At 38.6% G+C, this 22619-nt stretch overlaps 1 protein-coding gene across 5 annotated transcripts in view; it reads right to left on the reverse strand.

The window, feature by feature from the left end:
* SPTB (spectrin beta, erythrocytic) overlaps positions 1 to 22619 on the reverse strand; it is a 183302-nt gene that overhangs the window by 51715 nt on the left and 108968 nt on the right. For all 5 annotated transcript variants that reach the window (XM_007473036.3, XM_007473037.3, XM_056810896.1 and 2 more), the window contains 7 exons: positions 12899 to 13646; positions 12358 to 12560; positions 11671 to 11761; positions 9746 to 9892; positions 8091 to 8354; positions 6575 to 6781; positions 4956 to 5045 (listed from right to left, as the gene is read on the reverse strand). In XM_007473036.3, the coding sequence (XP_007473098.2) occupies positions 4956 to 5045; positions 6575 to 6781; positions 8091 to 8354; positions 9746 to 9892; positions 11671 to 11761; positions 12358 to 12560; positions 12899 to 13646 (1750 nt within the window). The remainder of the gene's footprint in view (positions 1 to 4955; positions 5046 to 6574; positions 6782 to 8090; positions 8355 to 9745; positions 9893 to 11670; positions 11762 to 12357; positions 12561 to 12898; positions 13647 to 22619) is intronic.

A 22619-nucleotide genomic window follows, 5' to 3' on the forward strand; every position in this document is an offset into this window, starting at 1 on the left:
CCCTCTTCTTCCCTAGTCACATCTCGTGTCACTCAGACATCAATCCCTACTATCTCCTCTTTCATTCCATAAAGAGGTGGCCTTTCTCCTAGACAAGGCAAGCACTGTTACAACCATCCTTGATCTGAAATCTTCAGCAGCTTGCTTCCATTATCATCCCCACTCTTAAATTGTCACTCTCCCTCTCTCTACTGGCTCCTTCCCTATTGTCTACAAATGTGCCCATACTTATGCATAAAAATACTCACTTTATTCACTGGTCCCTATGAGCTATCACTCTGTATCTCTCCTCTTCTTCCAGCTAAAGCCATCTATTCAAGGTGATTCCATTTCCTTACTTTCTTCATTCAATTCTAAACCTGCAATCTGATTTTGGCTTCATTATTCAATTAAAACTGCTCTCCCCCAAATTACCAGTTGTGTCTCCTAATTGCCACATCTAATAGTCCTCTCTCAATTCTAATCTTTGTTGATTTCTCTGGGGTCTTTGGCACATCTCCTCCTGGATACTATCTCCTCCTGAGGTTTTCAAGGTACTCTTTTCTCCTGGCTCACCTACCTGTCTGGCAGTTTCTTCTTAGTTTTCCTTGATGCATCTTACTCCAGGTCATTCTTACTAACCCCTAAAGCTCTATCCTTGCCCTTCTCCCTTTTTCCCTCAACACATGCTTGCTGCTTAGTGATTTCAATATTGTGGTCTCAATATGTGGTCTCTATGCAAATGATTTCTGGATCTGTAAATTCAGCCTTAATTTATCACTCAAATTCCAATCTAACATCACCAACTGTCTTTAGAACATCTAGAGATGGAGGTCCTCCAGACATCTCAATTCAACAAGTCCAAGACAGAGCTCATTATCACTTTCCTCAAAAATTCTCTTCTTAATTTTCCCATTATTATTTTTTTAAAAGCCTCTACCTTCCATTTTGGACTCAATACTGAGTATTGATTCCAAGGCAGAAGAATGGTAAGGGCTAGGCAATGGGGTTTAAGTGGTTTGTCCAGGGTCACATAGCTCAGAAGTGGCTGAGGTTAGAATTGAACCTAGGACCTCCCATCTCCAGGACTTGCTTTCAAATCCACTGAGCCACTTACCTGCCCCCCAACTTTCCCATTATTATTATTTTTTAAACCCTTATCTTCTATTTTAGAATCAATACTAAATATTGGTTCCAAGACAGAGGAACAGTGAGTGCTAGGCACTCAGCTAAGAAGTGTCCGAGGTCAAATTTGAACCCAGAACCTCTCATCTCTATGCCTAGTTCTCAATTCATTGAGTCACCCAACTGCAGTATAATTTCCCATCATTATCAAGGACACCATTATCCCAGGCTTACAACATTAGTTTTTATCTTTGACTCCCCCTTCATACTCACCCCACATATCCAATTTGTGGTCCAGTCTTCTATCTTTACATCTCTTATATAAGCCCCTTTGTCTCCACTCACATATCTATCATCCTTAGACCTCTCACAGGACTCCCTCGATAACCTTCTCTGCTTCTCTGTTTTATGCCTGTCCCCATTGCAATCCATCCTCCATTTGGCTAATCTTGTAGAAAGGGAATTTCCTAACGCAGAGGTCTGAGCATACCCCACTCCTAGTTTAATAAATTTCAGTAGTTTCCTATTGTCTAGAATCAAAGAGAAAATCTTGTGTTGGGCATTTAACAACTTCCAAACCTATCCCTTTCTTACCTTCCTAGTCTTCTTTTATTTCCTCCATTTATTCTCTGATCAACATGTTGATCTATTTGTTATTTTTCACGTACTTTTCACATACTTTTCATGCTTTGTATGTTCTCTCTTCTTATTTCCAATTTCAATACTTGACTCAAATCTTATCTTCTGCACCCACTTTTCCTATTAGTTCCTTCAGCAGCTAGTGCTTCCTTTTGGGATTACCTTCCATTTACACTGGGTGTATATATGTATATGTAATATTTCTATCGTCTCTGTACATGGTTGGTTTCCATATTTTCTCCCTCTAAGGGCAGTGGTTTTGTCTTTCTTTTTATCCCTAAGCATAGTATTTGGCACATAACAGATAATGAAAATATGCTGACTGATTCCATCCTCTGGGCTCCCAAACCTATGGCCTGTGGGCAACCACCACTCTTTTTAAAAATAAATTTTATTGATAGCCTTTGTTTTTATTTTACAGTCTTTTCTGAATAACTCTCCCCTATCCCCCCCACTCCCCCCAAACCCCAACACCCCCCCACATACATCAAGTCTTCTCTATTAACAAAGAAAAACAGTGAAGCCAAACCACCTCATGTAATAACCCAAACTTACTGTATTTGCAACATTCTACCCCTCTAGTCTACCATTTCTCTATTGGAAGGAGATTTCATTTCGTCACTTGTTTTCTGGGACCAAGACTGGTCATTACAGTTATTCAGAGTTGGGCTTCCTTCTCCTGTTCTTTCCTTTTATCATATTGTCGTCATTATGCACAACAGTCCCCTCATTCTGCTCATTTCATTCTGTATCAGTTCACAAATCTTCCTGTGTTTCTCTGAATTCTTCACATCCATTGTTTCTTACAGCACAATGGTACTTTAGGTTTATCTACCACAATCTGTTCAGCTATTTCAGAAGACAGTACTCACTTTTTGAGGAATTGTCATTTGTGCATGGAATGTTAGGCAACTACCTTTGCCCCACTTCCTTGGGCAGCTCTTTAGTCACACCTGACTTTCTTCTCACATTTCCTGGGCTTCAGGGTGAGGTTTTTTTTTTCTTCTATTGTCAGTGTTGTGCTCTTATGGGGTATCTAGGCTGCTTTGCCTTTCACACCTCCTTTTTTCTAGGATTTTTCAATATAGTTAAAAGATGAAAATTTCCAGAAGGCAGAGGCAAAGCAGTATATACAATAAAATGCCTGGGATACTGTAAGTGCACCAAATATTAAATGTCAAACACCCTCTTAAGTCTGCTCAAATCTGGTAGTAAACTTATTTTTCTAATGCATTAGAATTTATGGGCTTGTATTTCAACAACTTCCGAGTTTTGCTCATTCTCTTTCCCATGTGATATCATGATGTCCACAAATTTGCCTTTACAATGGAGTCTTTTTTTCTAAAAGCATTTCTCCCAAGTTTTTAGCTAAGGTATCTATCTTCAGTTCCAAAAGACCCAAAGAATCTAGGCAGTTTAAAACATTGATTTTTGGGAAGAACTGTGGTTATAGAAACACAGAAGAAAAAAAACTGCTTGATCACAAGGGTCAATGGGGATATGATTGGGGATATAGGCTCTAAATGATCACCCTAGTACAAATATCAATATGGAAATAGGTCTTGACCAATGATACATGTAAAATCCAGAGGAATTACACGTTGGCTATGGGAGTGGGGTTGGGGAGGGCAAGGAAAGAACATGAATCTTGTAACCATGGAAAAATATTCTAAATTAATTAAATAAAATTAAAAAAATAAACATTGATTTTTGGTTCATAGGGTCACAGAACTTAGAGACATTTTAAAGGTTATCTAGTCTAGATGCCTTATTTTACAGTTAAAGGAAGCTGAGGCCTTCGGAGATGAAGTGACTTGCTCAAGGTCACACAGGTAATAAGTGGCAGAGTCAGGATTAGAACCCAGGTCTTCTGACTCCAAATTCAATGTTCTTTCAACTACACCACCATCTTTCCCCCAAAGATCCTTTTTTCCCTTCTTGGTTGGGTGAATCTCATCTTTATTTCCTGAAACAGCACCCCAGAGCCAGGGAAGTTGGAACCTTCTTGGTGATACAATTTATGAAGCCAGATGTTGACCTCAAGGATACATCTGTCCTCTACAGCTCCTTCTCCTAATGAAGAAGAATTACAAAGAAAATTAAGCCATGTCTCTGCCTTTCAAGACCCTCTAGTCTAGTACCCTCTCATCTCCTTAGACGCTGTGCCATTGGTTTCCATTGGCTAAATAGCATAAGTTAAGTACCAAAGATCTATTTGAGGAGTTTTGGAAGGCTCTTTCCTCATAAACCAGGTCGTGGCATGACTCCTAGGACTCTATGTCCTGTCAGTAGATTACAGTGTCTGTTATTCTTCAGGAGGAAGCTCTAAATGCTACTAACCAGGACTTCTCCCAAGGGTACCCAGGGCTGAAAAGCAACCTTCCCCAAGCAAAGAATTCCTGACCTAGATACTGGTCCGAGTAGGGCAAGGGGACCTTCTGCTTAAGGGAGAAATCTATGTTCCTGATGAGTATGGAAACAATGAAACCCTATAAAAGCTGGTCTCCCCCACCACATTTAGCATTCTGATTTTTTTAAAATAGGGCACATTTGGCATCTGTTCACTTTCAAAACCCTGATCCCTGACTGGTGCCATGCAGGTTCATCCTTGGCTGAAAATCAACTAGCAGATGGATGTGTTCTCAGATAATAGCATCCCAGGTTTAAATAGTCTTCTGGCCTGATTTGGTCCCAGAGAGTATCCTCAATGCCAAAATAATTCTGGTGCCCCATTAACCTTCTGAGTTCTGACCTCGCTCAGGGTCCAAACTTAGCTTGGAAAATGAGATCAGCAAATATGTGAGGTGATCTTGTGGACTGACTTAATGGCCTCTTCTCATTAAAATCCAGGAAGCATATGGGATAGGGGAATATAGTAATAGGAGAACATAATCTGATAGGGGTAAAAGGCTTCCTTTGCACCTTACTCACCTTGGTAACCTGAAGGCAAAAAGTTATAATGAGTAGTCAGGACCCATAGATTTCTGTGATTTCCCCCAAAACTTTTACCATTCTCTATAAATCAAAATTTGCTTTCTCTCCTAGGGGATCAGATAAGGTTTTGAGACCTCATACCTACCAATGAAAACATACCCATATATTTAGCTTATTATAGACTGCTTTAGGTTAGGGATGGGGACTGACACCCCAGGTAGATAAAGGATCAAACACCATGAAAAGGAGGTTGATATGTGGGAATGTATTTGGCTCACCTGGTTTTTCTTCATGAGCAGCTGCACGCTTTGTAGGTTAGTTCCATAATCAGATGACTGGGCAAGTGGCAGCCTCTCTTCCACCCAGAGCTAAAGAAGACCAAAAAGTGAGGGGTTTGTGATGGTATTGAAATTCTGATAATGTGGTGCTTCAGCTTTTCCTTCTTTCCTTCCTTCCTTCTTTTTTCCTTCCTTCTCTTTCCTCCTTCCCTCCCTTTCTTTCTTCCCTCCTTCCTTTCTCCTTTTCTTCTTTCCTTCCCTCTTTCCTTTATTCCCTACTTCCTTCCTCCCTTCTTTCCTCTCTCCCTCCCTTCCTTTCTTCTTTCCTTCATTTCTTCCTTTCTCCCTTCCTTCCTTCCTAATTCCCTCCCTCCCTCTGTCTTTTCCTTCCTTCCTCCCTTTCTTAAAAAAACACTGATCTTCTGTCTTAAAATCAATACTAAGTATCAATTTGAAGACAGAAGCACAATAAGGGTTAGGCAATTGGCTCAGGGTCACACTAGCTAGGAAGTACCTGAGGCCAGATTTAAACTCAGAACCTCAAGCATCCAGGCCTGGTTTTCTAGTCCCCTGAGTCATGTCACTGCCTCCAGTCTATCCTTTCTACAATCCATCTTTAGACCACTGCCCTAGTCATGTAGCACAGTGATGCCATTCCTTAACTCAAAAACCTTCAATGGTTTCTTACCGTCTACAGAATAAAAAACAATTCTAACTCTGATGTTCAGTGACCTTTACCCCATAATGGCCCAACTTCTCTACCTCTTCTCTTACATGATTCCCTTCCATGTATTTTTCATTCTAGTCAAAACGAATTACTCTCACTTTGCTCTTTTTGTATCTTTGCTCACACTTGGAAATAGACTGTCCTTGACTTTATTTCTGTCTACTTCTTTCCTTCAAGCCCAAATCAACTATTATTTTCTCTTCAAAGTGATCCCTGATGAAAACAATCTTTTCCCCTTAAATTTCTCTTTGAACTTTGCTGGGGTCTCTCTTTTAGGCATCTCCTCTGTATTTGTGTTCTTGTCCATTATACATTAGATTGTATGCTCCCTGAAAGCTAATCGTGTCATAGTTTATCTGTGTATTCCTTGGCCTAGCTCAGGCCTTGTATATTTTAGTATTTGTTGTTCAGCCGTTTCAGTCATGTCTGCCTCTCTGGGACCCATTGGGGTTTTCTTGGCAGAGATACTGGAGTGGTTTGCCATTTCTTTCTCCAGTTCCTTTTTTTCTAGTGCCCAAGGCATTTATTAAAAAAATTTTAATAACACATTTCCACATAAGTTTTCCAAAGTCATATGATCTATATTATCTCTCTCTATACTCCTGGCACTCTCTCCAGCTCCTTTTCAAAGATGTGGAAACTGAGGAAAACAAAGTTAAGTGACTTTCCCAGGTCTAGAAAGTGTCTGAGGCACAATTTGAACTTAGATCATCCTGACTCCAGACTCAGTGTTCTATCCTCTGTGTCCCCTAGCTGTCCTGTACACAGTAAGTGCTTAATAAATGTTTGTTCAATTGAATAGGACTGAGTGACAAGGAGATACTTCCTGAAAAGAATCTGAGAGAAATGGGATGAGGGCTATGCTAAGGATAGGAAGAGTCAAGGGACTTACCGTCTCATCCTCTATATCTCTGTTGATCTGCAGCTTGGCTCTAGAGGACTCCAGCTGTTTCTTCCTTTTACCCAGAGGCACCAGAAGGTCCAAAAAGCGCTTCTCAATGCTTGGCTCTGTACCATCCCCTTCACCCCCGACTGGGGGCACCTGGGACAACAGCTCTCCCAGCTCCTTCTTCCTCACATTCACTTGATCCTCTACTCTCTGAAACCCAAGAAATATAGTCAGCTCCACTGTCCACCTCAGAGCCTAAATAACTCATGAAATAGAATGAATTCCTTCCTGTGTATCCAAATTCAACGCTTTCCTCAAAGCCAAACTCATCCCATTTGTTCTATGAAGCCTTCCTTGATGACATCAAAGGATAGATGTGTGAAGATGTTTCTCCTCTGAAAAGGAATGAAGCCAAGATGGCAGCTTAGTAGCAACAGAAGCTAAAATTTTACAGTACTTACAAGTGTATTGGTCTAAGAATACACCACAAATCTTAGGCAAGCCACTTACTGGGGAAACTAAATGTGGTCTATAAGTTTTCTTTAGTTAACAGAAGAACAAAAATGAAGATGGTAGTTATGAGAAAAATTAATTAGGAAACCCTGTATTTGATGAAAAATCTAAATGTAAAAATAATTCTATAGTAAATACAGATACATTTTTTAATATAGTAACTTTGTAGAATTGTTTTATAATGTATATGTTAAATATTTTTTCTTCTCAAAGTGATCTCAGCTAAGGGGTGAAGTCTTTTTGACTTTTGTCCAATACAGTAAATCTTTTAACTTAACTATTTTATTTAGAACTAGTCTTCCTCTTCCTTAAGGTAGTTTATAGATAGATACAAGATATAGCAAAAGTCATTAAGCCTAAGTCAAGTTCTCCCCTAAGAACAATTTTGTATCTTTTTTTTTTTTTAAGCCCTTACCTTCTGTCTGAGAATTAATACTATGTATTGGTTCCAAGGCAGACAAGCAGTAAGGGCTAGGCAATGGGGATTAAGTGACTTGCCTGAAGCCATACATTTAGATTACATTTGAACCCAGGACCTCCTATATCTATGCCTGGCTCTCCATCCACTGAGTCACCCAAGTGCTTCCTATTTTTATATTTTTTAAGAGGAAACAGATGATTACCAAGTCCACAGCAACTGAGACTTCCTTCTTCCTTAGCCTGTAGCCAAATTCCATGACTATGTCATGGGCAAAGGAGCCCATGAAAATATCTACTAAGGAACTCAGTTTTGGTTAAGCCACATTAGGCACCAAAATTGTGAAAGAAATAGAAGAAAGTTGTGTTTCTAGATCTCTCACTGTCTTAAAAGCAGCCATCTCCTCCATACTGTATTTCCTTAGGGTGTCCAAGATCCTCCAGTGAACCCCAATGTCACCAAGGCTTGTCTTCTTTGGATAAACAGCCCAAATTCTGTGTATTCTCATTTGTGAAATAGTGGATTGGAATTGATGAGCTACAAGAAAATCCTTCCTTAACTCTAAAACTCTACAATTTACTCACTTACCTTCAACTTAGTCAGCATGCGGTTAACACTAGTCAGATCTTTGCCAGGATCATCAGACCGCAGCTGGTCCTCCATGGCACTGATCCACTTGTTGAGATCAGCGTATGTTTGGGCATGTAGGTCTGAGCGGCTGGCAGCAAAGAGGTGCTGGGCCTTCTCCTGTGTGGTGGCCTGCAGCTCGTCCCAGAGTCGGTGCAGTTTCTTCAGCCTCTGGGTCACGACATCTGTGAACTGTGGCTTCACTTCTATGAGCTGCCTTCCCTCCTGTATGGGGAATGAAGAAGAGAGTTTGCCAAGAAGCCTCCAAAGATGGCTGGGAGGACATCTTCTCCAGAAAGGGAATAGTGTCCATGACCACTGAGGCAAGGTACTGAAGAAACAGTTAGGGAGAAACATGTTCAAGAAAAGGAGTAATTCTAAGACAATAAAAACCACACACGGGTTTTATCAGGTGTCCCAGTGATGGGTGTTGGGTAGAAACTTAACAAGACAGAAGATGTTAGGGGAGGGAAATAATTTCATCTCTTTGTGCTAAAAGCAAAACAACAAAAAAACCTCTTTGAGGTTCATAGCTACATAATCTGTTCAAAATTCCCTTGCCAATACCAGCCCAAATACAAAACTCCTCTCCCTTTGTATAGTCCCTCCCCACTCTTTATCATGCTCATCAGGCTCTTCTGAGACTCTTCTTCTTGAAATGATTTTATTATGGTTATTTTATTTGCATAGAAACATTCATGGTGAGTCACATAGTTGCCCTACACCTGCTCTTTGTTGGGCAAATACTAGAAGATATAAAAGAAAGTAGAAAAGAGCTATGGATTTGGAGTCGAAAGATCTAGATTTGATTCCAGCTATGGATTTCAAGAGCTGTGAGATGTTGGCCAAGTTCATCTTTCTCACTCTTGGCTTCTTATATATAAACGTAGAGATAATGAAACATGCATTTAAAACTCCACAGGCTTGTTTGTGAGGGTCATGTGAGACAGGAATATGAAAATATTCTTATAAAGTGCTAATAAGTAAAACAAACCTCTTCTTTGAAAAAGAATTATCATTATAGAATACAAAATTCCTGGGTATAATTCTTGTCACACATTAACTTGTGATATTCATAAAATCCTTTTTTCTTTGTGAAATTTCTTGGCTATTTCACCTATAAGGTGGTAAAAAATAATCATCCACTATCTTTTCACATGGCTCAATGGTATGGTGAGGATTAATAGCTGGATGGGAACTCGATTAGTCATCTCAAACAGACACCTAATTCTGGACAGCATTTGTGCCGCTTAGATGAGGAAAAGTAAATATAACTGTGAATATAACTGTGAACAATTATCATTATCCTGGCAACAAACCTTAAGACTCTTCCAAAATGTCCCAGGGACAACTCTTACCCATTAACAAACACTGATCCTGGTAAGTCACCAACCAACTCTGCTGTCCCATGTCCCCATTTCTCCAATGGGGCTGATACTACAGGATCACGGAGGCTTAACTAGCATCTATTTAAGGACCTTTAAGGGTGATTCCTGAATAAAAAGTTTCAAAAATGAAGTAATTGCACCTCCAAATACTATGATTCCAAGGATTTTGCACAAGATCTGGGTTAAGCTCTAACCACACAGGACTTCTGCTAGTCACCACTGGCTTACCTTATCAACTTTCTCCAGCCACCCTTGGTTGGAAGCCAGTTCTGCCATGAATGCTTGATGCTTCTGCCATTTGTTATGCAAGTTTCGTGCTTCTTCATAGGAAATATCTTGAGATGATAGCAGTTTGTCATTGATCCAGAGGGTGAGCTGTAGGCAGGAAACTTGGGTTAAATCCTCCACAACCATGCTGATGCCTTGATCCTCAAGGACTAAGAACAAACCCACACTCATCTGGCTTATGAAAGAAAGAAACAGGAGCTAGAGGAGAAAGTGTGAGAATGAGGATTCTCTTATTCCACCTTCCTTCCTTCCTTTAACCAGGCTTGACTGGGAAAACCCCTTCTCTACGTGGTGCTGTCATTCTTCTAGTATTGACAGAAGGCTTCCACTTACTTGTCTATGGTATCTTTTTAATTGCCCAACTTTCTTGCCTTGACCTAGTATAACACTGATCACAACTCAATTGTCTTATCTTCTATTGATAAGAAACACTTATTTTCTTTTTCTTAAAAATCTTTACCTTCCATCTTAGAATCAATACTGTGTAATGGTTCCAAGACAGAAGAGTGGTAAGGGTTGGGCAATGAGGATTAAGTGACTTAACCAGGATCGCAAAGCTAGGAAGTATCTGAATCAAGATTTGAACTGAGGACCTCTGATCTCTAGACCTGGCTCTATATCCACTGAGTCACCTACCTGCCTCTGAAATATGTATATTCTATTGTAAACTCTTTGCTTATACAATATACCCCTTCACTAAACTGGGAATTCCTTGAAGGCAGAGGGATTCTTATTTAGTACCAGTATACCTGTTCCTAGGTGATACTCTATAAATAGTAGACACTTGATAAATGTTTATTGCATTGCCTTCTTGAACTCTTTGAATTCCAGATAAGATATTGCTAATGAACAGAGAGCAAATGTTTGATAAGAAATGAGGGCAAGAATACATTCGTAGCCATAAATAGCTTAAGAAGCATGGCAATGGGTGTTAAATATTTCTAACATGTGAAGTCTCAGATCATATCCTACCATCTGTGAGAAGCCTTCCCCCCCCTTCCTCCTTAATGTGAATGCCTTCATTCTGAAATTATCTTCAATTTATTCTGAAAAGTTGTTTGCATGTTGTTTTCCCCATGTGAGCTCCTTGAGAGCAGGAAGTATTTTTGCAAATTTATTTGCATCCTTAGCACTTAGACTAGTTCTTGGCACACAGTAGATACTTAATAAATGTTTGTAGACTTGACTTGGTGTGCTAATGCTGGGATTAAGCCTGCACCATTCCAAAGCATCCTTTTCCAAATTCAAATAAACTGATCATTGAGAAGGTAAAGGCAAGAGCCAGCAAGTATAAAGTTGAGGGGTGAAATGGAAAGTCTGGGAAAGAATGCCTGGAAAGCTATCTCTGCTAAACAGTAGTGAGAACTTCTCCCACTGGAGAGAGAGGCATTTTAAGCAGAGCCTAGAAACCTTGGACCAGATGACCTTCTCTAAGAGCAAGACCCTGGGCAAGTCACTTGACCCCCATTGCCTAGCCCTTACCACTCTTCTGCCTTGGAACCAATACACAGTATTGATTCTAAGACGGAAGGTAAAGGGTTTTTTTTTTGTTGTTTTTTTTTTAAAGGAAGCATGCAACTCCTTCAAGATTGGTTACAAGGGAAAATCCTGAATGTTACATCAGGCTATTTTTCCTAAAAACCAACAGAAAACCAGATGAGGAAGCAAGGTTGTCACAGGCCATCAGATATAACGGGTAGTATAGTTTCTGGAATTTTTATCTTCCTCCCTGTACAACTATATATTATATTAATTCTAATCATATATTACATATATTGGAAGGGATTTTTAAAGGCTTTGAGTGGGTGGGGCTGAGGAAGGGTCCTCTAATCCTACTCTTGAAACCCTGTTTCCAGAGTAACTACCTCCTGACAGTTTTGTAGGAAGTTCTGAAGGTCCAAGTTGTCTCTCAAGAGAATTGCTGCCTCCTGGGACTTCTCATTGTTCTTCTTGTGCCTAGAAGGAAAAATGGCCAGGAAAAGTTATAAAAATAAAGAAAATGGTGGGTCCCATCCTTTGAACCATTGCCAAGGTCTTGGGAATAAGAATGCCAGCCTGGAGTCAGGAGGCTCTGATTCTAAATTTGACATCAGACACTTACAAGATGTGTGACCTTGGATAAATAATTTAATCACTCAGTTTCCTCCTCTATAAAATGAGGGTGATAATAGTAGCACCTACCTTATAGGGCTGAGGTGAAGATCAAATGAGAAAAGAATTGTAAAGCACTCAATATAGTGCCTGGCACATAATAAGCACTAAATTAATGTTAGTTAACTATTCTTATTAATAACAATGTGACTGAATACTAGAATTGTAAGAGGTCTTACGGCAGGGGTTCTTTACCCTTTTTCTGTCAAGGATCCCCACAAGGCCCCTGTGGACCTCCCCTTCATTACTATAGGAAAGGTGAAATTTCAGTTACAGGTTAGTGAAAATAAAGATTAATTTTTTTCTATTAATGTTCATAGGCTCCTGAAATCCTTGGACCCCAGATTAAGTATTCCTGCCTTAAAACTTCTTACCTGATAGCCTTCTAAGGGCTGGATTACCTGTCCTCAATCAGCAGCACTTTTTCCTTGATCTTGTCAGAATAGATGTTCCCGTTATTGATAAGCTCGTTCCCGGAGGCCACAGTTTTCAAGATCTTATCCTGGTTATTATCCATGGCCACTAAGAAATCTTCAAATTTACGGATCCCAGCTTCTGCAGCTTCTAATGAATCCGGAGGTTCCAGGTGAGCAAGAGTGTATTCCTATTGAAGCAAATCCCAGGATGGGATATGAAGCCAAACTATAGTGGTAGCTAGGAAAACTCTAAGGGTCTTAAGTCCTTCACTTGCAATCCCCCCCAATACTTTTGTAGATATTATAATAAGAGATGTTAACCATACAGTGGGAAATTATCTTGGTTCTGCTACTCTAACAGACTGAAGAGTGGTCAGTTTGATATATAGAGATGGAAAATCTTAGTTGGGAAAGGGGAAGATTTAGGGGGAGCAAACCTCAATCCTAATAATCAATAAATATATCCTCGCTGCTATAAGATGCGATTTTTTGCCCTTTTACCCCTCTGCCACCTTGTTCTCTCTACCTGATTACTCAGGATTGCTTCTGCCTGTTTGGCATCCTTTTGGAACTCCTGGAAGCCAAGACACTGGACAAGGAACTGGCCCCGGTTCTCCCACATCTTGCAGAGGGCATCCCAGCCTGTGTCCACACCTTCAAGTCGCTGCCTCAGAGGCTGGTACTCTGGGCCCCGGATCACCTCCTCACCAGAATCCTTGACATTTTGGTAGTCATTTTTGTGTTCATCAATCTCTTCTTTGATGGCTGCATGCTGCTGGATGAGCTGCTCAGCCTCTGGCAGGGAGTTAGGTGCATCTTCTGAAGCTACAACCTTTTGTGCCATGAACAGCCAAGCCTGGAAGTCATCAAGGTCCTGCAGGAACTTCTGCAGCTTACTGGCTTCACCTAGGGATGCTTTTTGGCTCTTCAGGGCTTCCTGTAACTGCTCCCACAACTTCTCAATATGAGCCTGCCTCCTCCCAATGTCCTCCTTCAATTGCGGGTGCTCCTGGATCAGCCGCTGGGACTCGCACTCTAGGGCACCTACCCGGGATTGGATAGCAGCCACATCCCGCTCTATCCCATACAGTTTCCTCTGGATGGCAATCACTCCTGCTAGGTCCTGGTCGAGATCCTGTGTTGACTTTACTACCTCTGTCTTGTCCAGAATCCACTTGCCTGTTTCCTCACAGTCCACATAATAGTTCTGTACACTGAGTGCAGAGTCCACCGCTTTCCGGTGCTTAGACACCATGGTCTGGAATGCCTCCCATCTGGTGGGAAGAGAAAAAAACAAAGCACATGGTTGGCTATGGGTAATGTTTTCTTCTATTACTTTAGTGGTGGAAAAGAAGTCAACAAGTGATAAAAAAAGTTGCCAACACTTCCCAAGGTTATCATTTAGGTAACTCAGAACAAATATGAGCCCAAGACCTAAAATAAACCAGACTGGATCTGTAAGCAAATAGATTTGGGAGGAAAGGGGAATAGGAATGTTAGCTAAAGTGGAGAATGGGGAACCAAGGTACTTCTAACTACTGATAATTGTGTGGAATACTGCTATATTATACGATAGGATACTATAGGATACATTATGTTACATTATATCATATCATATAATATCATATTATATTATATTATATTAATTATATTATATTATCATATTATATCATATATGGAGGTATTTGGGAAGGTCTGGTGGCTATGTTGGTAAGCTAAGGGATTTTCTGAGCTTCCCAATAAGATTCTTCAAAGTGCTATCCATGTTCAGTCTTTCAAAAAATATAATGGACATATCCCTAAGGTATGCCCATAATCCCCATGGAAGATAGGACCTTAGACTATAACTTCCTTGAGGTTAGGAGCTTTTAAAAAAAGTTTCTGTTTTTGTGTTCCCAGTACCTAATGCAATGCCTTGCACACAGTAGGCAAAAAAATGTTTTTTAAAAAGTTTGCTGCAATGAGTTAAATGTCCTTTATTATTATTACATTGACACAGATGGGAGAGAAAATGTGTTGTGGAAAGATCACTGGTCTTGGAGTCAGAAAAAAACAGAGCTAAGATCTCAGGTTTGTGATTACAAGCTATTTGTAGACTTAACTTCATCAAGTTTCACCTATAAAATGGGAATAAGAATCCTTATATTGTTTCTTAATATTTTGTAATAGATTAAGTACTAAATATGAGTTACTAGTATGCATTTTATTAATTTTTTTATATTCTGGAGGCTTATTAATTTAATATTTATTGAATACTACTATGAATAGGACACTGTTGGGTACTATTGGGTAAGTTACAAAGATGAATAAAACATGGTCCCTGCTATATGACTTCCATTTCTATCTCTTACCAAAACCCTTCTCTCTGAAACTACTTCAGTGCACAAAATTCAAAGGACCTTGATATTCATGGTGGATGGGAATAGGCTACACCCCTCTGCCAATGAAGAATTGCACACAAAAAGTACAATGGAATATATCAGTGAATACAAGTATCCCCAGAAAAGGAATTAGGTTGATCATGTAGGAAGAGCAAATGGTAATAGATAAACAGAACATGTGGTCTGCTGGTATTCATGCAAAGATACCAGCCCAGGGCTCTAGAAAAAGCCATCTGACATGCTGAGTAGACCCACTGGGGAGGATTTATAGGAAGGCAAGGACAAGAGATGCACAAGATTAGGAGGGATGGATGAGGCAGAATCTGTACCAATGGACTAGGTGTTCACATCAATTGCAAATCTACACAATGGCAACTCAAGTTATTTTTTGTATCATGTATTTAAGGGATGTTGGAGGTATTTAAGAGGGAACCTGGGCCAAAAGAGGAAAAGAGCTTGCCCACCGTCACAGAGCTAATAAGTGGGCAGAATTGAAATTCAGTCTATATGCCATGTGGCCTTTCCCTTGTCACCACAGGGAGGCAGTGCTGTACAGAGAACAGAGTAACAGAGTGCTGTGTACAAGTCATGTCACTTTTCTGAACTTCAATTTCCTCAGCTGGAATGAGGGGACAGCACCTATAGTACCTTAATTTAATTTATTTAGGGAAGATTTTTTAATTTTTTAATATAATCATTAGTTCTTTACATGTAAAAAGAAAGGGCTTTCCTGGATCAGTGGTAACAAATTCCTATAGAAATGTTGCTCGGTCACTTTTCTGTTGTCTCTGACTTTTCATGACCTCATTTGGGGTTTTTGTGGCAGAGATATGGGAGCAGTTTGACATTTCCTTTTCCAGCTCAGTTTACAGATGAGGAAACAGAGGCCCACAGAATTAAGTGACTGGCTTAGGGTCTCAGTTAATAAGTTTCTGACGCCAAATTTGAACTCAGGGAGATGAGATTTCGTGACTCTAGATGCAAGCCGATCCAATATACCACCTAGCTTCCCAATACAGAACCTAGAAATACAGGTTACTAAACTGTACAAACTGGGCAGCTAGACGTATTTCTGGGCCTGGAATCAATTACTGTCATTTTCTTGAGTTAAAATTTGGCCTCAGACACTAGCTGAGTGACCCTGGGTAAGTCACCAACCATTGTTTGCCTCAGTTTCCTCACCTGTAAAAGGAGCTAGAGAAAGAAATGGCAAACCACTCTAGTACCTCTGCCAAGAAAATCCCAAATGGGATCACCATGAGTCAAACACAACTTAGATGACTGAACAACAAAAAATTGTACAAAAGGATCCCTGAGGGGAGCTTATCAACTTAAAAACTCATACATTATATTTTTTGTGTTTTATTATATTTTAATATTTTTGTTAAATATTTCTCAATTACATTTTAATCAGGCTATCCTCAGTAGTGTCATGAACCACAAGGCTGCATATTTAAAACCTCTGGCTTAGATGATCTCTAAGGTCCCTTTTCAGTTTTGAATCTATGATTCTATTTTGTCTTTTATAATATCTTCTTTGTCATAGTTTATTACAAATTTAACCCCAATCTTTAGTTGTAAGAAAAATAACTTTCCATTCTCCTCTACCTTTTTACCACTACAACCTCTTAAATTTAGTTAATTTACTAAAAATATTTTCATTTTTATATATTATAAATATATATGTATATATATACATTATAAATATATATTTACCACAATAATTTATTGTAGTGTGAGGTGTTAGATATCTCAGTTTTAGTCTTAGTTTTCTCAATGTTTCTTTTTATTTTTTTCAGTTAGTCATTAATCAAACATTTATTATTTGTTTTCTTTGTACCAAGCACAGTAGTAGGTGGTCGGGATACAAAAATAAAAATGAACCAAACTGCTACTGCCCTAAAGAAGGTTATATTCCATTGAAGAAAACAACCAATATTGTATAAGTTGATACAATGGTTCATTTTAAATAAAGAGTTCTTTACCCAGAATTTTGTGTATCCCTGGGTTTACTGAAAACAAGTTTGTTTTGTTTTCTTCTATGTATTGCTTGTCTAATCTATTCCATTGGTGAACATTTATTTTTTTTCCAGCCCAGGACCAGAGTTTTAACAAGATCTGTTTTACAGTATAATTTGAAGACTGCTTCATTTCTTTTATTTTTCAGTATGTCACTAAATGATCTTGACCTTTTGTTCTGTAAATGAGTTGTATTCTAGTTTTGCCCTAGTCTATTGAAGATCTGAAGCAGCTAGGTGGTTCAGTGGATAGAATCAGGAAAAGCCTGAATTCACATCTGACCTCGGACACCTACTAGCTGTGTGATCCTGGGCAAGTCACTTAACCTCTGTTTGTCTTGGAGGCAGCCAAGGTGACTCCATGGATAGAATCCTGGGCGTGGAGTCAGGAAACCCTGGAGTTGATATTCTGACATCAAACTCTTCTCTTGGATAAGGCATTTAATCACTGTTTCCCTTATTTTACAGGAGAAGGAAAAGGCAAACTTCTCCAGTTTCTATGCCAAGACATTAAACAGAATTGGATGCTATGACCCATAGCATGGGGTCACGGAGAGTTGGACAAGACTGAATAACAACGAATTAAGTATCTATCTACTCTTGGTAATTTAATTCACATAGCACTGAATTTGTAGATAATTGGAGCATCAGCATTCTTCTTTATTGGTTAACATGACCCAATGTTCCAGCTACCTAAATTGGATGTTTCATTTATTTGTCTTTTTTATTTGTGTAAAAATTGTTTTGTAATTGTATTTATATCATCTTATGTGTGACTTGGTCAATGCCCAGATATTTAATGTAGGGTTACTTTAAGTGGCATTTCTCTCTCTTTTCTTCCTGATGTATTAGAAATGTTGGTGATTTTGTGGATTTCTGTTACAGTCTACTACTTGCAAAAGCAATTATCTCAATTCTTACTGATTTTCCAAAATATTCTAAGTAAACCATCAGATCATCCACAAAGAGATAAGCTGGCCTTTAATGTGCAAATGTTGTTTCTTTAATTTATCTTCCCTGACTAACTGCCATAGCCGGCATTTCTAATACTATCTTAAATATCAATTGTGATAGTCAGCATCCTTGCTTCATTCCTGATCTTACTGGGAAAGATTCCAGTGTTTCTTCATTAAAAATAATGCTAACTTGTCATTTTAGACAAATGCTTTTTTTTTTTAAAGAATTAAAAAAAAAACCTTACCTTCTGTCTTGGAGCCAATACACAGTATTGGCCCTCAGCACAGGCTAGGCAATGGGGGTCAAGTGACTTGCCCAGGGTCACATAGCTGGGAAGTATCTGAGGCCAGATTTGAACCTTGGACCTCCTGTCTCTAGGCCTGGCTCTCAATCCACTGAGCCACCCAGCTGCCCCCTAGTCAAATGCCTTTTATATTAAGAAAGGTTCTATTTTGTTGCTATGCCTTTTAGTGGTTTAAAAATATATAAATGAGTTCTATGCTACAAATTTGTTCTGTATTTGATGACATACTAATGTAATTTTTGTTTTTTCAATTATTATTATTTAGTTTACTGTTTTTCTAATGTTGAGCCATCTTTGTATTTCTGGTACAAATACAACTTGGTCATAATGAATATTTGTGGGATGATGTTGTTGCTGTTATTGTTGTTCAGTTGTTTTTCAGTCCTGTCTCGTTTTTTGTGATCCCAGTTGGAGTTTTCTTGGCAAAGATACCGAAGTGTTTTGCCATTTCCATTTCCAGCTCATTTTACAAGATGAGGAACTCGGGCAAAAAAGGTTAAGTGACTCTGCCATGGTCATACAGCCAGTAAGTGTTTGAGGCCATATTTGAACTTGGGAACACTAATTTTCTTGATTCTAGATCTGGTACTCTATTCCCTGCACCACCTAGCTGCCTTATTTTGGGGATACTGTGTTATTTTGATATTGCTTTAATTTTTCTTGCATTGATGTTCATTAATGATTTTAGTTTATGGTTCTATTTCTCTGCTTTGTCATTCCCACAGTTTGACATTTAGAACCCTACTTTTTTCAAAAATAAAGAAAATAAACATTTTATCTGAGATAGTATAATTGGAAGATTATTTTATTCTTCAATGTTTGATAAAATTCCCTTTGAATTCACTTTATGCTGAAGTGATTTCCCCAGGAAGAATTCATTTATGAATTACTTGATTTAACTTCATGAAATCAGGATTATGTTCTCTCACCATTTTCTTGTTAATTTTAACATTTAAAAAATTTTATAGTTATCTATCCATATAATTTATATTTTCAGTTGTCTTGCCATTTGTTGGTAATAGAAGTTTGATCATTTTCTTAATTTCCCTTCTGTTTCTTGTGAAATTTTTTTGTTTTGTTAACTTGGTCACATTGTCTCTTTTTAAAAATTAAATTAACTGTTTATCAATTTTGTTAGTCTTTGAAAAAAGAGATCTTTGTTTTATGTAATGGGTTAATAAAGTTTCTAATTCCATTTCACTTTACCTTTAAATCTTTGAAAAATCTTTATTTTGTGTTCATTTTTAGATTTTTTGTTTTTTCTAGTTTTTTAACTTCATGTTCAATACATTGTTTCATTTTTTCTGTTGTTAATGTAAGTGTTTAGGGATACATACTTACTTTCCCTTAGAACTACTTAAATCTTAATTGTTTCTATGATTAGGTTGTTGACTTGCTCATTATTCAACATATTTTTTAGTCTCCTTTTAGATTCCTATCTTTTGGTCATATTTCCTTCACTGACTACTATTTGAAGTGTGCTACAGTCTGTAAAGTATATGTTTTAATATTTCTTGCTTCCTGAGTTTTTTTTATATGCTCTTTATACTCTATACAAGTCTGAGAAATAATGTGTTTTCTCTAGCATTCTTATTCAGAAGTCTCCATTGGTCTTTAATATCCAGATTGCCCCAAACTTGCCTCAGATCTAATTTTATTTTCACTAGCTTTTCTTTTGATTTTGTAATGTTAAAGTCACTTAACAGTAGTGCCTAACTAGCTTGTTCTTTTTTCTCCCCATTTCGGTTAGTTTTTCCTTAAAGAATTTAATGGACATGATAGAAAGTATATACCATTTAATACTGATATTCTTTCACTATACATGGTGCCTAGTCCTAAGGTTGTTTCTCTGCTCATCCCTATTAAAGGTACTTACGTTTGCTGTTGTCTTGCATGTGATCATAATCATAACTTTCTTTTCTGGATACAGCACGAGCATGACAGATTTTCTAGCAGCCCTTTACTTTGAATCAGATTGTGTGTGTGTGTGTGTGTGTGTGTTTTACAAACAACAAATGGTTTGGTTTTGTTTTCTAATCCACCTGGCAATTTGCTTCCCTTTTATTGATAAATTTAGCCATGCTTCTTCTCTGTGTCTCACCCAACATTCCCTACCTCAGAAACTTCCATTGTTCAGGGATTTTAAAGGAAATAATGACCATGGACATGGTAATGTGTATGCTTTGGAGAACTATATCAGGTTTGTTAGGAGGTGGCTATCTTTGATTTCATAGATATAGGGAACTGCAAGGGTGGAAATTCCCATAAGTGAGGGAGATTATTGACTCCTTAAATTTGGAAATTACAGTGAGTTGGTATTGGCCCTTAAAGGTTAAATGACTTATCCAGGGTCACACGGAGCTGGTTTACATCAGAATCAAGACTTGAATCCAAATCTTCCTGACTCTAAATTCATTCATTATACCATACGGCCTCTCAATATATAATGAGTTACTATGGACAATACACAAATGAATTAAAAAAGCATCTATAACTCACAAGTATTTTGCTAAGTAAATAAGAAAATGAAGATCGTTCCTGCTTTCAGGGAGCTTATGTTCTAATTGGAGGACACAATCTATTTATGGAAGTAGTGGCCAAGGAGAGGTGTTTTGGTTTGCAAAGTGACATGGATGGTAAATGGAGGGGTAAGTGAAAATGGCATATTCTTTATAAAAGCTAATTTGATTTTGATTGTAGAACTAGAAAAGAGGGATTCAGGGCAATACTAGGAACTGAATTGGATTTGGTAAGATGAGCCAGGGAGCAAAGTAAAACTTCACTGTGGCTGGACTGGGGGAAGTGCAGTAACTGAGTCTACCACCAATCTCTCCGCAGGCTGGGAATTATAGACATTAAAGAGTTCATTTTTCCAGGTCTTTCACCTTCATATTCTGTCTCTCTCTTTCTCTCTCAAAAACTCTAACCTTCTATCATGGAATTGATAAGTATCAGAAGAGTGGTAGGGGCTAGGCAAGTAGGGTTAAGTGATTTGTGCAGGAACATACAACTAGGAAGTGTCTGGGGCCAGATTTAAAATCAAGACACCCCCCCCCAACTCCAGACCTAGCACTCTGTCCACTGTGCTACCCAGAAACCCCTTTCATATTCTCTTGAGATCTATAAATGTATGTGTGTGTATGTATACATATATATGTAACTGGCCTTTGTAGGACTGCCAAGTAAGTTGAAAGAAGTGAAAATAATCATTATAGTTGGTTGGGAGCAACTGAGACACTATTTTAGAGTTTGGTGTCTCCTACTAGACTTCTGCCAAGTAGAAGGAATGTGTTAGAAGGATAAACCCCAACCCTGAGTCATTGATATCCTTTGGGAAACTTGCAGGTCTCCCCTGAAAGCTGCCACGGGCTTGTTAATCATGGAACCATTCTGGGGCTAATGGTGTTAACTGTAATCAGGTTGTATAAGAGGCATTGAACACTGCTTTTGGTACTTAGCTGACCTCTAAAGCTGTTTATTATCTCCCATCCCTCTCCCTCAGCCAGGTCCATTATCCTTTAATTAGCTTTTTGTGACCATTTCATCTTTTTAGTTGTGTAGTACAGCTGCTCAGGGAGCCATGTTTATTCCATGCATGAGAGTCACCATAGGAACCCAGTGAGTAAATAGGAATTGGAGTCAAAGGAAGTCATATTCTATGATCCTTAGAGCTTTCCCTAATTCTTAGAGCAAAGTAGAGCTGACACTGGACATTAGCCTGGCCAATGATTATCTAAACAATAATTTGCTATTTGGTAATTTTAGTAATGTCTGATTCTTCATGACCCTAGTTGGGGTTTTCTTGGCAAAAATACTGGCAAAGATTTTATCCTTTTAAGACATTCCTTCTACTGTGGTCTTGGCAGAAGGCTAAGAGATATCATACCCTAGCTGGTCTGTCATTTCCTTTACCAAGTAAATTTTATAGATGAAGAAACTGAGGCAAACAGGGTTAAGTGACCCTCCCAGGGTCACACAAGCTAGTAAGTTGGATTTGAATTTAGGTCTTCCTGGTGCCAGGTCCAATGGTCTAACCACTGTACCTCCTCATTGCCTCTAAAAAATAAAATGGCTTATGGAAAAACAGTCTTTGCTAACCAGTCACAGAAACACCATGGAATTGAGCAAAGATGGAAAATTGGGCTTATCTTGATTTTCAATTCAGAGAAGTGAAAATAAACAGAAGTTCTTTAGATCAGAGATGTCAAATATAGAGCCTATTATGACCAACACTCCTCAAGCATCCCCAGTGTTAATATGGAGTTTCTATGTCAGCATGTGGCCCACAGAGATCCTCTTTTTTTTTTTATCGAATCCCAGTTTCCATCTGAACTTGACACCATTACCACTGCCTTGGACAGACAGCCTGACTTGGAGGGACAACCTTAGTTTGTGAAATAGGATTACAAGATTCTACTTGAATTTTGTAGCATGACTTGAGGCAGACTGTTGGATTTTATGATTCAATTTTTTCCCAACTGAAAACAAAGAGAATGATGTGCCCCCTTGGAGATGCACAAGGTAAAAAGCATTGAACTACTAAGAGGAGATGGGGAAAGCTGTAATTACAAGCAAGTCAGCATTGCT

The sequence above is a fragment of the Monodelphis domestica genome, chromosome 1 (assembly GCF_027887165.1).
Source record: "Monodelphis domestica isolate mMonDom1 chromosome 1, mMonDom1.pri, whole genome shotgun sequence".
NCBI lineage: Eukaryota > Metazoa > Chordata > Mammalia > Didelphimorphia > Didelphidae > Monodelphis > Monodelphis domestica.